At 44.0% G+C, this 18072-nt stretch overlaps 1 protein-coding gene across 1 annotated transcript in view; it reads right to left on the bottom strand.

Moving 5' to 3' along the window:
• The window catches only part of VPS41 (VPS41 subunit of HOPS complex), a 192154-nt gene that overhangs the window by 113684 nt on the left and 60398 nt on the right, over positions 1-18072 (bottom strand). Inside the window, exon 5 of the mRNA XM_075271178.1 lies at positions 881-955. Within this exon, the coding sequence (XP_075127279.1) occupies positions 881-955 (75 nt within the window). The remainder of the gene's footprint in view (positions 1-880; positions 956-18072) is intronic.

The raw sequence follows: 18072 nt of genomic DNA, 5'->3' as shown, positions 1-18072 counted from the left end.
ACAGTGGACAGGTAGTGCATCTCTGCAAAGTTCTGCTGCTGCAGAAGTACCTAAACACCGCATATAGTGGCAATGAGGCCACTGACTGCAGAGACCCCTACAAGGTAAGTGACGTCATCACTAGAGCAAAGACATCTTTACTACTAGCATTCAGCTCAGAGCTTCATCTGATGACAGACTCCGGAACTGGACCTTTGCTAAAAGTAGTTGACTACCCCTGCACTAAACATTTTGGGGTTTATAAATTTTAGCAAAAAGTAAAACGGCAGGTAAAATTGAATTATTAGGATCTGGTCCAAATGCTGAAGTAGCTAAAATGAACCAAAACAGCTTTCAGTACTTAATAGTTTTGTGTGCAGACAGTATGGAGGGTACCTAGGTATAGCAAAATGATAATGTGATGCAGATTACTGGGGGTCTGCTCTTTGAAACTCTCAGTGATCACAAGAGCTGAGGCCCGAAAGCTCCCCTGTGTGCTCCATGGAAATGTAATGGCGGCTTGTATAGGTGGCCACCGTTCATTTCTATGGAACTGCTGGGATTGCCATCTCCAGCAGTCCCAGAGAAGTTAATGAAGCAGAGGCTACGCATGCCTGCCACTGCTCCATTCATACAAGAGAATATAATCGAGTCCCTGTTGTCGTTATCAGTGGGGTCTCAGAGGTTGGACCCCCAGCGATCAGACATTTATCCTCAATCCTGTCATTAGGCAATAAGTGTTAACTAGGAGAAATCCCTTCAGCTTTAGCAAAATCACTATATTACCAATCATTTCAATAAAATTAAAAATTACAAGAATTCTACCCAATGTATAAAAGTAAACTCCATAGATTCGCACAAGTATTTCCACAATCTCACATCACTAGGTTACACAATATACCTTGCCATCCTCCGCACAGACGCCCACGTGCTCTCCACTTTCATCCAGGCTGATCTGATTGATCTTCACAGTGCTCTGCAAAAAAGAATAGGGAAACAAATCAGAAATATCATCTACATCTCTTACTACATAATATTTCTAAAATTAGGAAATACGGTAACTAGTGTTATATTCAATATATCCCTCACAAAATATGTGCTAACCTTAGTCTTTATGCCTAAACGGCAAATAAATGATCTAGGTGTAAAGTACAGCTTTCGGTCTTATGAAGTACAAATAAATTGCTACTGTTATATTCATCTATTAAGTCCTGTTTTGAGAATGGATTTTAGTTCGGCAAAGCATTTAGTCTTAGAGGTGCTAAACATAAGGTTTACAAAGCCTTCGTGTACCGTGTTCAGTGGAAGTGTAGTTGGCACTGAAATTGAGCTCATGGAGTGGCTACAGGCTGGGTGAGGTCTACAGCAAGTCAATCTAAACGGTTACAGTGTTGGAGCTAGTACAGGCCTGAGGGGATGGTGCATGACTGGCGTACTTTTTGGTGCTCTATGAATCCCCGTATCATGCAGAGACCCCTAACACCTGGCATAACACTGTGAATCACATTTACACAGAATTCTGCTATAAAGGACGTTCCCTTCTAAGTCTATCTTGTGTCACACTCCAGAGAGTAAAATATGAGAGATGTGGCTGCACAAGCATGCATGTTTGTTCTCCTAAGTATTCCTTTACACCAATGAAATAGTAGGTCAATTTTTCCCAACGAGCCCTTACAACTTGATGAGTTCTCATTGCTTAAATATAAGGCCAGGTTTATGATAACTGTTTGTGTTCTGAATTATTTCAGTCAGTGTCTTCATGGGTACATTCGGCTACTCTAATATCACACATCAGCATCCCCAACCTACGTAGCTGGAATAAGGAAAGTATATATGCATATATTGATGTGAATGGAAGTGTACACAGATAAAAAGCTTTAGTACCAACTGTACTGTGGCTGTGGGTTTTGGCCCTGGTTACTTTTTCTGTGCATTATAATGTCCTCTTGTATACAGTATTTTTCTGGCTCCTTTAAATCATTAAGTACAGGAGGTTCTGTCCAAGCACAAAAACACTGCTTCATTTTATACATTTCAGGAAGAATGTTAAGAACTTTGTGTTTATGACACTCCAAAAAAAAATAAAAAATTTTTTTTGGTGCATTCCATTTTTGTGCAAATATTTGTTACTTTTTGCTTTTTAATAATTCTATTTGTAAAAGTGATGAAAAACAGCACAAGTGTAGCTAGAGGGGAGGGGGCTCCCACAGAGCAACAGATTTACTGTAATTTACACCAGAAATAGGCATTACAGCACAAATATGGTCTTCAGATTAAGACCAGTTTTAATAGGTATGTCGTAGTTTATGCGACTTTAAATTGCATCCACATAGTTCTAACAGACAGAGTAATTTCATCACTATGTATGTATTTAGTGCACTATTGTCATCGAACTGACAGCATTATAAAACTGATAAAAAGTATGGCATTTGTGCCGATTCACTTGCATGTAATATAGATACTATATAAGAATTAAAATACAAAAAAAAAAACCCCACAACAACTAAACTTGAAATGATAATTCATAAAGTTATACAAGACTTAGAGAATATTCTACGTACAACTAGAGGGGGAAAGAAGTACAGTGTCCTGAATTGGGAATGTGCTGTATTCCCTCGTCTACTTAATATTTCTAAAGCTACCACTTGGAGAACCTTTAACACTGACGAGAATGTGGCCTGAACAATCTCAATGTAAAACTAGTATCTCCACTGGGCAATTTTCCTTCCTTCCTAAGGTATCATTACAACTCCAGTGGGATCTTAGGAATGACCCAGAAGCAACATTTCTGGAGGTAATAACAATGGGAAAAGTCTGTAAATGTAATTTCACTAAATTTTAAACACAGGTAAAATACATAGCATTGCCATTAGAATATGTAAGGCACCGTCAGCTGACAAAAGTAGAACTTACTAGAAGTGATTATAGTTTCCACAGTCACATTTTATTAAAGTGACCTTTTACCTTCTATGCGTCTTCTTGCAAAAATGTAGCACTAATGTACTATTTGGCTCAATGAGCAGAAAAGTTCATATCCCTATGAAGGTCCATGAAAATAACAGCCTATGCCCATGAGTGACAGCGTAAGGGATTACACGGACTGCAGCAGTTTCTTCTGTTGAAGAGGTTAATCCATTTGAGTGATACTGAAAATGAAGAGTCTCCCCAAGTTCTATACCTAGGATATGCCCTACACATAACTACTGTAGAAGCTTTACTTCTGCATCTCCATAGTCACAAGTACTGTATAGTTGTCAGCTTACAGGATTTATTTTATGATTTTATCTTCAACATCACAAAGTAGAACAATTCTCATTATGTATCAAACACTTGGTTGTGAAAATGGTGGACCTCATCATTCCCCATAGCTTTCGGCAACAAATGCAGACACACAAGTAGGTCCATGCAAGGCATCTATGCTGCAGGTTTTATACAATAGACTTGTGGATGGAAAACGTAGAATTTATGGTTGCAGCAATGTGGATGGGATTAAACGAGTCTTATCCAAATTTCATGAAAAAAAAAAAAAAATAAAATAAAAATCTGCAGAAATTGTCCAGCAGTCTGGATTTTAGATCTACAACATGTCTATTTATGTTGCAGAATTTCACCACATAATTCACCCTTTGTAACACACATTCACAAAGTATCAGAGTCTTTGCTTCAGATTCAGGCAAAAATCTGAAGCAGACAATTCCCTGCATAAAATGAGTATGTATGGACATGAGGACAAGCACACACATTCAGATTTTGTTAATGCAGTTTTTTTTAGACCAAGACTAAACTGAACCATAAAGAGCAAGAACCTATAAATGACAGATTATGCTTTTCCTCCATTTTCAATCCACTCCTAGTTTGGCATCAAGGGCTGCATCAAAAAACCTGGTCGGGACACATTTTGCCATTGCCAAAAATTTGCTGCAGGCTAACCAGTGGCGATTTCAGGTGCAACATAGTGAATGAAGGTTATTAAATTCTTTCCTATATTGAGAGAAATTCATCGATCCCTCTACACCAGTTGCCTTGCATCATACATGCTCCACAAACCCCAATCTGTGTCTCAATCACCAAAATGCAGGAATATGGGCTTAATGAGGAAGGCAAGAGGATGAAGACATCGCAGCCTGACAGATTCATATTATATCCTCTATTTTCTAGTAGAAGTTATAATAGAATTCTACCCCAATTAGCATGGATAGCACAATGGCCCATTCATTTCTACGGTCCCATACATGCGAGTGTATTTTTATGATCGCGTGTATGGGGCAGTGAGCAAAACTCAGGACAGTTCCTATTCTGTCTCTTTTGTGGCCTGTGCTCACTGACCTCAATCACGGCTTGGCGACACACAAACGGTCGGGTGCATGCTGGCTAAAGGAAACCATTTTTTATCCTATTAATAATAAGGATCAGTCACCTCTCCCGACATTTCACTTTTAGTAAAGACTTGTATTCTCCATTAAACAGCAATTTTGGGGAATCTTTTCTTATGATTTTCTGCTCCTCATTTATTCCTCCTAAAATTTTTCTAATAAATTGACAACTAGGTGTTACTATTCCCTTGACAAAGGGGCGTGCCTCTACAGTCTGGCATTGTCAGCACTGAATGAACAGTATCATTGTGCAGGACATACTCTAAACTATTAAAATCTATCAATTTATTCAGAGGTCTAATAGGAATAATGGATAAACTGAACAACAACAACAAAAAAAAAAAAAAAAAAAAAGGCTCCAAAATTGTCATATTATAGGGAACACAAGTATATACTAAAATAGACATGTCAGGAAAGATGACAGATTCCTTTTAAAGATTTTTGTGTTATTTCAAGGTTCATTTTCTAGTCAGCACTAGAGATGAGCGAACACTAAAATGTTCGAGGTTCGAAATTCGATTCGAACAGCCGCTCAATGTTCGTGTGTTCGAACGGGTTTCGAACCCCATTATAGTCTATGGGGAACAGATACTCGTTAAGGGGGAAACCCAAATCCGTGTCTGGAGGGTCACCAAGTCCACTATGACACCCCAGGAAATGATACCAACACCCTGGAATGACACTGGGACAGCAGGGGAAGCATGTCTGGGGGCATCTAACACACCAAAGACCCTCTATTACCCCAACATCACAGCCTAACAACTACACACTTTACACACTCAATACCACCTCTCTGACAGTAGGAAAACACCTTGAAACATGTGTATTTGGCACTTGCAGTGAGGAGAGCTTGTCACCAGCAGTGAATTTGGCCCTTGTAGTAAGTTGAGGTTGGCACCAACATTTGTTTTGAAAATCAGGGTGGATTGAGCCTCTAACCAGCAGAGTTTGGGCAAATTCATGGTGGAGGGAGCCTCTAAAAACCCCAGTTTGGACCAATTCATGGTGGAGGGAGCCTCTAAAAACCCCAGTTTGGACCAATTCATGGTGGAGGGAGCCTCTAAAAACCCCAGTTTGGACCAATTCATGATGGAGGGAGCCTCTAAACAGCCCAGTTTGGACCAATTCATGGTGGAGAGAGCCTCTAAAAACCCCAGTTTGGACCAATTCATGGTGGAGGGAGCCTCTAAACAGGCCAGTTTGGGCAAATTCATGGTGGAGGGAGCCTCTAAACAGGCCAGTTTGGGCAAATTCATGGTGGAGGGAGCCTCTAACCAGCCCAGTTTGGACCAATTCATGGTGGAGAGAGCCTCTAAAAACCCCAGTTTGGACCAATTCATGGTGGAGGGAGCCTCTAAACAGCCCAGTTTGGACCAATTCATGGTGGAGGGAGCCTCTAAAAACCCCAGTTTGGATCAATTCATGGTGGAGGGAGCCTATAAACAGCCCAGTTTGGACCAATTCATGGTGGAGAGAGCCTCTAAAAACCCCAGTTTGGACCAATTCATGGTGGAGGGAGCCTCTAAACAGCCCAGTTTGGACCAATTCATGGTGGAGGGAGCCTCTAAAAACCCCAGTTTGGACCAATTCATGGTGGAGGGAGCCTCTAAAAACCCCAGTTTGGACCAATTCATGGTGGAGGGAGCCTCTAAACAGCCCAGTTTGGACCAATTCATGGTGGAGGGAGCCTCTAAAAACCCCAGTTTGGACCAATTCATGGTGGAGGGAGCCTCTAAACAGCCCAGTTTGGACCAATTCATGGTGGAGGGAGCCTCTAAAAACCCCAGTTTGGACCAATTCATGGTGGAGGGAGCCTCTAAACAGCCCAGTTTGGACCAATTCATGGTGGAGGGAGCCTCTAAAAACCCCAGTTTGGACCAATTCATGGTGGAGGGAGCCTCTAAAAACCCCAGTTTGGACCAATTCATGGTGGAGGGAGCCTCTAAAAACCCCAGTTTGGACCAATTCATGGTGGAGGGAGCCTCTAAAAACCCCAGTTTGGACCAATTCATGGTGGAGGGAGCCTCTAAACAGCCCAGTTTGGACCAATTCATGGTGGAGAGAGCCTCTAAAAACCCCAGTTTGGACCAATTCATGGTGGAGGGAGCCTCTAAACAGGCCAGTTTGGGCAAATTCATGGTGGAGGGAGCCTCTAAAAACCCCAGTTTGGACCAATTCATGGTGGAGGGAGCCTCTAAACAGCCCAGTTTGGACCAATTCATGGTGGAGGGAGCCTCTAAAAACCCGTTTGGACCAATTCATGGTGGAGGGAGCCTCTAAAAACCCCAGTTTGGACCAATTCATGATGGAGGGAGCCTCTAAACAGCCCAGTTTGGACCAATTCATGGTGGAGAGAGCCTCTAAAAACCCCAGTTTGGATCAATTCATGGTGGAGGGAGCCTCTAAACAGCCCAGTTTGGACCAATTCATGGTGGAGAGAGCCTCTAAAAACCCCAGTTTGGACCAATTCATGGTGGAGGGAGCCTCTAAACAGGCCAGTTTGGGCAAATTCATGGTGGAGGGAGCCTCTAAACAGGCCAGTTTGGGCAAATTCATGGTGGAGGGAGCCTCTAACCAGCCCAGTTTGGACCAATTCATGGTGGAGAGAGCCTCTAAACAGCCCAGTTTGGACCAATTCATGGTGGAGAGAGCCTCTAAAAACCCCAGTTTGGACCAATTCATGGTGGAGGGAGCCTCTAAACAGCCCAGTTTGGACCAATTCATGGTGGAGGGAGCCGCTAAACAGCCCAGTTTGGACCAATTCATGGTGGAGGGAGCCTCTAACCAGCAGAGTTGGTGGAAATCAGGGTGGAGGGAGCCTCTAACCAGCAGAGTTGGGGGAAATCAGGGTGGAGGGAGCCTAGTATTAGCAGAATTGTGCAACGCTTATGGTGGATGAGTATGAGGATGCGGAGGAATTGGAGAGGTTGAGTACAGACATGGAGTTTCATGTTGGGGTGCTTTACACAGGTGGGCCCAAAAATGAAGGCTCTATCCAGTGGTGGTTCATTTTTATCAAAGTGAGCCGGTCGGCACTCTCAGCTGACAGACGGGTGCGCTTGTCAGTGATGATGCCACCGGCTGCACTGAACACCCTCTCAGATAGGACAGCACCTCCAAGGCATATAGGGCAAGTTCAAGCCACAGGTCCAACTTCGACACCCAATACGTGTAGGGCGCAGAGGGGTCGGAGAGGACAGGGCTGTGGTCGGAAAGGTATTCCCGCAACATGCGCCTATACTTCTCACGCCTGGTGACACTAGGACCCTCCGTGGCGGCACTTTGGCGAGGGGGTGCCATCAAGGTGTCCCAGACCTTAGACAGTGTGCCCCTCGTTTGTGTGGACCGGTGAGAACTTGGTTGCCTACTGGAGGAACTGCCCTCCCTGCCGCCAACGTCACATGCTGGAAACATCTCCATCATATTCTGCACCAATTGCCTGTGGCAAGCATTGATGCGATTGGCCCTCCCCTCTACCGGAATAAAAGACGAGATGTTGTTTTTATACCGGGGGTCAAGGATAGCAAAGATCCAGTACTGGTTGTCCTCCATGATTTTGACAATACGCTTGTCGGTTGTAAAGCACCCCAACATGAACTCAGCCATGTCTGCCACAGTGTTAGTTGGCATGACTCCTCTGGCCCCACCGGAAAGTTCAATCTCCATTTCCTCCTCATCCTCCATGTCTACCCATCCGCGCTGCAACAATGGGACGATTCGAAGTTGCCCGGAAGCCTCCTGTATCACCATCACATCATCGGACAACTCTTCTTCCTCCTCCTCCTCCTCCATTAAACGCAGTGAAGCGGACAGATGTGTGGACCTACTCTCCAGCTGTGACGGATCGGATGCTATCCCTAACTCCTCTGTGTGATCTGAGTTATCCCTGATGTCAATCAGGGATTCTCTCAGAACACACAAGAGCGGGATTGTAAGGCTCACCATCGCATCCTCAGAGCTCACCCTCCTTGTGGACTCCTCAAACACCCGTAGGATGTCACAAAGGTCTCTCATCCATGGCCACTCATGGATGAGAAACTGAGGCAGCTGACTTTGTGGCACCCTAGGGTTTTGTAGCTGGTATTCCATCAAAGGTCTCTGCTGCTCAACCACTCTATTCAACATCTGAAACGTTGAGTTCCAGCGTGTGGGGACGTCGCACAAAAGCCGGTGTTGTGGCACATGCAGGCGTTGCTGGAGAGATTTTAAGCTAGCAGCGGCTACTGTCGACTTGCGAAAGTGGGCGCACATGCGCCGCACTTTCACCAGTAGCTCTGGAACATTGGGGTAGCTCTTTAGGAAACGTTGCACCACTAGGTTGAAGACGTGGGCCAGGCATGGAACATGTTGGAGTCCGGCAAGCTCCAGAGCTGCTACCAGGTTCCGGCCGTTATCACAAACGACCATGCCTGGGCCCAGGTGCAGCGGCTCAAACCATATTGCCGTCTCATCGAGGAGGGCATCCCTCACCTCGGAGGCAGTGTGCTGTCTGTCCCCCAAGCTGATCAGCTTCAGCACAGCCTGCTAACGTCTACCAACGCCAGTGCTGCAATGTTTCCAACTCGTAGCTGGGGTCAATCTAACAGCGGAGGAGGAGGCGGTGGCGGAGGAGGGGGCGGAGGAGGAGGCGGTAGAGGAGGAGGAGGAGGGGGGTGTTCTTCTCGTGTCCCTGCCAGGAATGTTAGGCGGGGAGACGAGGTACACCGGGCCAGTTTGGGAAGCAGTCCCAGCCTCAACTACATTCACCCAGTGTGCCGTCAGTGAAATGTAGCGTCCCTGTCCGCATGCACTTGTCCACGCGTCGGTGGTCAAGTGGACCTTTGTGCAAAGCGCAGAACTAAGGGCCCGCCTGATGTTGAGTGACACGTGCTGGTGCAAGGCGGGGACGGCACACCGGGAGAAGTAGTGACGGCTAGGGACGGCATAGCGAGGTGCCGCAGTTGCCATCAGGTCCAGGAAGGCGGGAGTTTCAACAAGCCGGAACGCCAACATCTCCTGGGCCAGCAGTTTAGCGATGTTGGCGTTCAAGGCTTACGCGTGTGGGTGGTTAGCAGTGTATTTCTGCCGCCGCTCCAATGTCTGAGAGATGGTGGGTTGTTGTAAAGAAGCGCCTGATGGTGCCTTTGATGGTGCAGGAGAAGGAGATAAGACAGGAACAGGGGAGGATGAGGGAGAAGTCAACAAAGTGGCGGAGGCAGATGAAGTGGTGTCCTGGCTCGTCCTCTGGAGTGCATCGCCAGCACAGTCAGCAGTGGCAGTGGCAGAGGCAGAGGCAGTGGCAGAGGCAGTGGCAGTGGCGTGAACGGCAGGCGGCCTTTGTCCTGCTGTTGCTGCCTGCCACTGATTCCAGTGCTTGGATTCCAAATGACGGCGCATTGAAGTGGTGGACAGGTTGCTCTTCTCAGAGCCCCTAATCAATTTCGAGAGGCAAATTGTGCAGACAACACTATATCTGTCCTCGGCGCATTCCTTGAAAAAACTCCACACCTTCGAGAAACGTGCCCTCGAGGTGGGAGTTTTTCGGGGCTGGGTACGAACTGGAACATCTTGGGAGATTCCGGGTGTGGCCTGGCTTCGCCTAAGCTGCTGACCTCTGCCTCTGCCTCTAGCTACCCTTTTTGGTGCTGCACTTGCCTCAACATCCACACTACTTTCCCCGCTTGACATCCCCCCTGTCCAGGTCGGGTCAGTGTCCTCATCATCCACCACTTCCTCTTCCAACTCCTGTCTCATCTCCTCCTCCCGCACAATGCGCCGGTCAACTGGATGCCCTGACGGCAACTGCGTCACATCATCGTCGATGAGGGTGGGTTGCTGGTCATCCACCACCAAATCGAACGGAGATGGAGGAGACTCTAGTGTTTGAGCATCTGGACACAGATGCTCCTCTGTTAGGTTCGTGGAATCGTGACGTGGAGAGGCAGGTTGAGGGACAATGAAAGGAGCGGAGAACAGCTCTGGGGAGCAGGGACATTTGGGGTTATTGTTCTGTGAAGCTTGGGAATTTTGGGAGGAAGGAGGACAAGACTGTTGGGTAATAGGAGGAGAGGAGGCAGAGTCTGACTGGCTGCTGGACAATGTGCTGTAAGCGTTCTCTGACAGCCATTGCAAGACCTGTTCCTGGTTCTCGGGCCTACTAAGGTTTGTACCCTGCAGTTTAGTTAATGTGGCAAGCAACCCTGGCACTGTGGAGTGGCGCAATGCTTGCTGCCCCACAGGAGTAGGCACGGGACGCCCTGTGGCTTCACTGATACCTTGCTCCCCAGAACCATTCCCCCGACCTCGCCCACGTCCCTTTCCGGGAGCCTTGCGCATTTTGAATTCCCAGTTAGAAATTGGCACTATATACCAGTAGTAAAAATTGTGGGTGCACGTAACCCCAATATATTCTTTGAATTCCCAGTCAGACAATGGCACTGTATACCAGTAGTAAAAATTGTGGGTGCACGTAACCCCAATATATTCTTTGAATTCCCAGTCAGAAACTGGCACTATATGGCAGTAGCAAGAAATGAGGGTATTTATAACCCCAATATATTCTTTGAATTCCCAGTCAGAAACTGGCACTGTATACCAGTAGTAAAAATTGTGGGTGCACGTAACCCCAATATATTCTTTGAATTACCAGTCAGAAACTGGCACTATATGGCAGTAGCAAGAAATGAGGGTATTTGTAACCCCAATATATTCTTTGAATTCCCAGTCAGAAACTGGCACTGTATACCAGTAGTAAAAATTGTGGGTGCACGTAACCCCAATATATTCTTTGAATTCCCAGTCAGACAATGGCACTATATACCAGTAGCAAGAAATGAGGGTATTTATAACCCCAATATATTCTTTGAATTCCCAGTCAGACAATGGCACTGTATACCAGTAGTAAAAATTGTGGGTGCACGTAACCCCAATATATTCTTTGAATTCCCAGTCAGACAATGGCACTGTATACCAGTAGTAAAAATTGTGGGTGCACGTAACCCCAATATATTCTTTGAATTCCCAGTCAGACAATGGCACTATATATCAGTAGTAAAAATTGTGGGTGCACGTAACCCCAATATATTCTTTGAATTCCCAGTCAGACAATGGCACTATATATCAGTAGTAAAAATTGTGGGTGCACGTAACCCCAATATATTCTTTGAATTCCCAGTCAGACAATGGCACTGTATACCAGTAGTAAAAATTGTGGGTGCACGTAACCCCAATATATTCTTTGAATTCCCAGTCAGACAATGGCACTATATACCAGTAGCAAGAAATGAGGGTATTTATAACCCCAATATATTCTTTGAATTCCCAGTCAGACAATGGCACTGTATACCAGTAGTAAAAATTGTGGGTGCACGTAACCCCAATATATTCTTTGAATTCCCAGTCAGACAATGGCACTGTATACCAGTAGTAAAAATTGTGGGTGCACGTAACCCCAATATATTCTTTGAATTCCCAGTCAGACAATGGCACTATATACCAGTAGCAAGAAATGAGGGTATTTATAACCCCAATATATTCTTTGAATTCCCAGTCAGACAATGGCACTGTATACCAGTAGTAAAAATTGTGGGTGCACGTAACCCCAATATATTCTTTGAATTCCCAGTCAGACAATGGCACTGTATACCAGTAGTAAAAATTGTGGGTGCACGTAACCCCAATATATTCTTTGAATTCCCAGTCAGAAACTGGCACTATATGGCAGTAGCAAGAAATGAGGGTATTTATAACCCCAATATATTCTTTGAATTCCCAGTCAGACAATGGCACTGTATACCAGTAGTAAAAATTGTGGGTGCACGTAACCCCAATATATTCTTTGAATTCCCAGTCAGAAACTGGCACTATATGGCAGTAGCAAGAAATGAGGGTATTTATAACCCCAATATATTCTTTGAATTCCCAGTCAGACAATGGCACTGTATACCAGTAGTAAAAATTGTGGGTGCACGTAACCCCAATATATTCTTTGAATTACCAGTCAGAAACTGGCACTATATGGCAGTAGCAAGAAATGAGGGTATTTGAAACCCCAATATATTCTTTGAATTCCCAGTCAGAAACTGGCACTGTATACCAGTAGTAAAAATTGTGGGTGCACGTAACCCCAATATATTCTTTGAATTCCCAGTCAGACAATGGCACTGTATACCAGTAGTAAAAATTGTGGGTGCACGTAACCCCAATATATTCTTTGAATTCCCAGTCAGAAACTGGCACTATATGGCAGTAGCAAGAAATGAGGGTATTTGAAACCCCAATATATTCTTTGAATTCCCAGTCAGAAACTGGCACTGTATACCAGTAGTAAAAATTGTGGGTGCACGTAACCCCAATATATTCTTTGAATTCCCAGTCAGACAATGGCACTGTATACCAGTAGTAAAAATTGTGGGTGCACGTAACCCCAATATATTCTTTGAATTCCCAGTCAGACAATGGCACTATATACCAGTAGCAAAAATTGTGGGTGTATATAGCCCCAATTCTATTGCTAGGGGACTTGCAGGGTATTTCTGGGGTGAAGGTGGGGGGGCACACCGTTGGAACGAGTATCGGGGGTATATATCGGGTATACGGGAATACACTGACAGTGTATTCCATTCAGGATCCTGGGAAAGCTGGGTTGCGGCGATTGAGCCCGTCAGTGCCACGTTACACTGACAAGCTTCTCCCTGGAATTTAGCTCTTACAAGAGCTGTTGTGGTTGTCTTCTCCTTCCTATCTAGCCTGTCCCTGCCTACCCAGAATCTAAGCCCTAGCTAGCTGGACGGAAACCTCCGTCCTCGGTGAATTGCAAGCTCAGAATGACGCGAAGCTGGGCGGCGCTGTTCTTTTAAATTAGAGGTCACATGTTTTCGGCAGCCAATGGGTTTTGCCTACTTTTTTCAACGTCACCGGTGTCGTAGTTCCTGTCCCACCTACCCTGCGCTGTTATTGGAGCAAAAAAGGCGCCAGGGAAGGTGGGAGGGGAATCGAGTAATGGCGCACTTTACCACGCGGTGTTCGATTCGATTCGAACATGCCGAACAGCCTAATATCCGATCGAACATGAGTTCGATAGAACACTGTTCGCTCATCTCTAGTCAGCACCTGTTACTTTGCTTATATATAAAAATAAATAAATATTGGAGCATGTAGCAATCCAACTTGTGCAATATTCAATTACTTAATGTAAAACGCTGGAAATAAATACACTTAGTATAGATTCTGTCAGCTCTTCAATTAGGAATAAATTTAAGACTTGTTGAGGAGGCCTCTTTTAATTGTGTTCTTTTGTGGAAACTCTGCGTCCCTGGAGGATCATCACCATTCTGCTTATATTATCAGTCCCCCAATGGTGAACTTGAGAAATCAATCCACTAATGTATAATTTGTAAAGCTTCCCTTACTAACAAATGGATAATTGATTCTTTCACAAATGCTGCATCCCAGCGGAACTGAAGCAGAGTGGATAAGAAACTGGAGACGGGAATGCACTTTAAGGCTGAGACAATGCAATATTTAAATCTAAGTAACCATTTCTATACCGATAAATACTTCTTAAAAGTACTCCGGCCATAATATTCAGAGTCTAGAGCAGGCTATAAAAATTAGATCACTCTCGGACAAATCAGGCAATCTAATGTGTATGAAGGTGCTCCCACTCCCTTTTCATAATTCACGCATGCCCGGCCAATCCTAGTACAAGTACATTTTCAACAGTTGGGACAGATTTACAAATTCTGGCCCAGATTTACGTAGAAAGTGGCCAAAAAAGCACTTCAACTTAGCATGATGACCCAGCAAAGCTCCTGCGACTCACTTTCTACTTTTTAAAGACAAGGACTGGGTAGGAATATTGGCAGAATGGGGCAGGGACAAAGCTGTCAGATTTACTATAACTCACAACATGAACCTGCCTAGCACAGATTTCAGTTGAGGCGCATGTAAATTTGCAAGAATTATTAAAGAGGATGGAGCCTCTTAGAAATCCTGATGCCTCTTGTGCCATCAGGGAAGGAACTACAGCTGACGTAAGAAAGACCAGTCTAAATAAGTGCTAAAACGCTAGGGCTCATGCTACAGTATTAAACTTTGGCCATCTTTAGATACTAGTGTCTAACTTTATACCAACTCAGAGTTCACTTCCTTTTGATTAAGTTTTTGTACCAAAATGTTGGCATACTAGAAGGGGGGGGGGGAGAGACAAAAATAAACTGACAACTTTCTTGCAAAGTTATATGCTCCCCTCTTGAGCACTGGCCTCTACTCCTCTGATGTGCAATGTGGTTCCTTATGAGCAAGTGGTCAAATCAGAGCAAGAGACTTGAATGATAGCCATATAAATGTACCCTTATTTGTGACCAAACACTAGGGACATTGGGAGGTTGTAGATGTTAAAAGAACAAATGCCTGCATCGCAACAACTCTTAGCTTTGTATATTGTTATATAGAGATGATCTTTTTCCCTATCGAAAAAGTATGTGACTGCAATCCACTGCAGTGATCTGGGGGTTCAGGGGCAACTTCAGAAGAGCTGTATGAACATTAATTCAATAAGTTAGATAGCTGGTAGTAATAATTGTAACTTCTAATAACCTCTAAGTGGATTTGGCTCTAGTTTACGCAGATTTAATATAAAGTATTGCTTACCCTTCAGTTTGCATTAATGTTTCTCAATAGTCCATCACAGCTACTCTCCAAACCTTTCAGGTGAGCTAAGGTAAAAACCTTTCTCTTTTCTGCTTTACAAGCAGAGTGCATCTTATTATATAAAGACGTTGCTTGGTAACATTTTCATTTTAATGGAGTAAACAGACAGAGAAAAGACACAATTTAAACCTTTAACGGCTTCAAAGATGGCAGGAGCCTATGTTTTGTGCTCTATACTACACTTTCATTCATGGAAAGAGGCGGGCAGGATCTGTATAAATAAATGGGAGTCTATGCAATAATAAAGATATGCCAAAATATACATAATCTCAATGCGAGCAATTTAACAGAGTGTTGCTAATCTCCCAAATCGGTATTCTGCAAGAATGACTTCATTCCCGCTATGATAACTGTAGTCATATCAGAGTTAACTGCGTTTTAGGAGATCCTTGGAAATTTGGCACTGAGCATTTTTCAAGGCACTAAAGCTTTTAGCCACGCTACATAAACAAGTAATGCTCATAGTAAATGTGCGAAAAGCAAAGCGGTGTTTAAATGTGTTGATTCTATTTATCATTTCATTTGGAAACATTATTTCCAGCTGCTATTTCCAATCCCCGTTACAATAAAAAGCAAATTCCCGACGCCAAACTTATAATAATGCATCACAAAGTCCCCTGACAGAAGGCGCATTTAGAGAGTAGTAGCACAGAGGTCAATAAACCACATTGTGTGACATAATTGACCTTCGGATATGTATGAGGTTTCATTTAAAAGGAGTCCTAAACATAAAGCAGAAAATAATAAGAGCGGCTGATATTCACAAGTACAAGTATGCAAATACATATCAAAGACATCAGACCTGGAAAAATAGGAGCTAAGGCAGTTATCAAAGACAGTTTTTCACTACATTTTTGAACCATAAAGTGGTTGTCAGGCCAAGAAAAAAAAAAAAAAAAAAAAAAAAAGCTCTAAATTATTCTGATGGCAGTCTCTGTACTTCCTGCAGAAGCCATGATGACCTAACACAGGATGATATTATATATTATTTTTATTATTATTATTATTATTATTATTATTGAGACTAAATGTTACATTTTCTAATCCGTTTTCATTTGCTGTGGGTAATTTTTTTTTTTTATTCCATTTTAGATAATATTACTACAGAAAAGTGATCTCTACAGAATAGGAAGAGTCAACCTACTATTACGCTTAGTGACTGAAGCAAAAACTACAAGGATTAGTTTTACTACTGATAAGGACATGGGAAAAAGAAAAATCACCAAAAATTCTTGTAAACCTTGGAAGAAATTTACTATGAAAAGGATGCCATAAAACAGTGGTAAAAAAATGGAGCATCTTTGGGGGCACCAAAGATGTGCCATTTTCATGTTTTTCTGCTTTTTTTTTTTTTTTTTTTTTTGGGGGGGGGGGGGGGGTATATAAAGGCAGTGGGACAAGGAGGGCAGGTATACAGGGATTAAAGTTGACTGGGCCTCAACCTAGGGCTGGGACCTAAATCAAAATCATAAGTAACTGAATTTTTACAAGGGGCTCCATCATTGGGGAAAGTCATTTTTAACTAAACATACTTGCATAGCCTTTAGAAAGGCTATTTCACACCTACCTTTTGTATGTTAATCCCCTCAGTAGTTTGTTAAGGAACCCACTTTTATTCATGTGCACCCGGAAGAGTCTCCCTGCTCCTCACACACCAGTGTGCTCGCTGAGACTGCCGATGCATGCTGGAGGCTAATTAGCATATGAGTAAAAATGGGCTCATTCAAAAACTACTGAGGGGATTAACATATAAAACAATTCAGGCAAGAGGTATACCTGTCCGTTTTGCGGGTCAGGCTCACTGAAGGATATTAATAGAGGCTCAGGAAGTACACAGAAATGAGCCAAGTGCGGGTTTTACCACTGACTCCGCACATGTACATCTAGCCTTAAAGGGCTTTCCCACAAAGGAAGTTCTTCCCTATCCATAATTTAGGGGATAACTTGTAGCTTAGTGGGGGTCTGACCGTTCAGACTTCCACCAATCAGTAAGTTACATACAAGTCGCCTTCTGTATGTAGCTGCCTACATTGGTCCAATATATAAAGCTACATACACTCACCGGCCACTTTATTAGGTACACCATGCTAGTAATGGGTTGGACCCCCTTTTGCCTTCAGAACTGCCTCAATTCTTCGTGGCATAGATTCAACAAGGTGCTGGAAGCATTCCTCAGAGATTTTGGTCCATATTGACATGATGGCATCACACAGTTGCCGCAGATTTGTCGGCTGCACATCCATGATGCGAATCTCCCGTTCCACCACATCCCAAAGATGCTCTATTGGATTGAGATCTGGTGACTGTGGAGGCCATTGGAGTACAGTGAACTCATTGTCATGTTCAAGAAACCAGTCTGAGATGATTCCAGCTTTATGACATGGCGCATTATCCTGCTGAAAGTAGCCATCAGATGTTGGGTACATTGTGGTCATAAAGGGATGGACATGGTCAGCAACAATACTCAGGTAGGCTTTGGTGTTGCAACGATGCTCAATTGGTACCAAGGGGCTCAAAGAGTGCCAAGAAAATATTCCCCACACCATGACACCACCACCACCAGCCTGAACCGTTGATACAAGGCAGGATGGATCCATGCTTTCATGTTGTTGACGCCAAATTCTGACCCTACCATCCGAATGTCGCAGCAGAAATCGAGACTCATCAGACCAGGCAACGTTTTCCAATCTTCAATTGTCCAATTTCGATGAGCTTGTGCAAATTGTAGCCTCAGTTTCCTGTTCTTAGCTGAAAGGAGTGGCACCCGGTGTGGTCTTCTGCTGCTGTAGGCCATCTGCCTCAAAGTTCGACGTACTGTGCGTTCAGAGATGCTCTTCTGGCTACCTTGGTTGTAACGGGTGGCTATTTGAGTCACTGTTGCCTTTCTATCAGCTCGAACCAGTCTGGCCATTCTCCTCTGACCTCTGGCATCAACAACGCATTTCCGCCCACAGAACTGCCGCTCACTGGATGTTTTTTCTTTTTTGGACCATTCTCTGTAAACCCTAGAGATGGTTGTGCGTGAAAA

The sequence above is a fragment of the Leptodactylus fuscus genome, chromosome 4 (genome assembly GCF_031893055.1).
Source record: "Leptodactylus fuscus isolate aLepFus1 chromosome 4, aLepFus1.hap2, whole genome shotgun sequence".
Classification (NCBI taxonomy): Eukaryota; Metazoa; Chordata; class Amphibia; order Anura; family Leptodactylidae; genus Leptodactylus; species Leptodactylus fuscus.
Note: the sequence above shows the minus strand (reverse complement) of the source record. Positions and strands in the feature narration are given on the sequence as shown.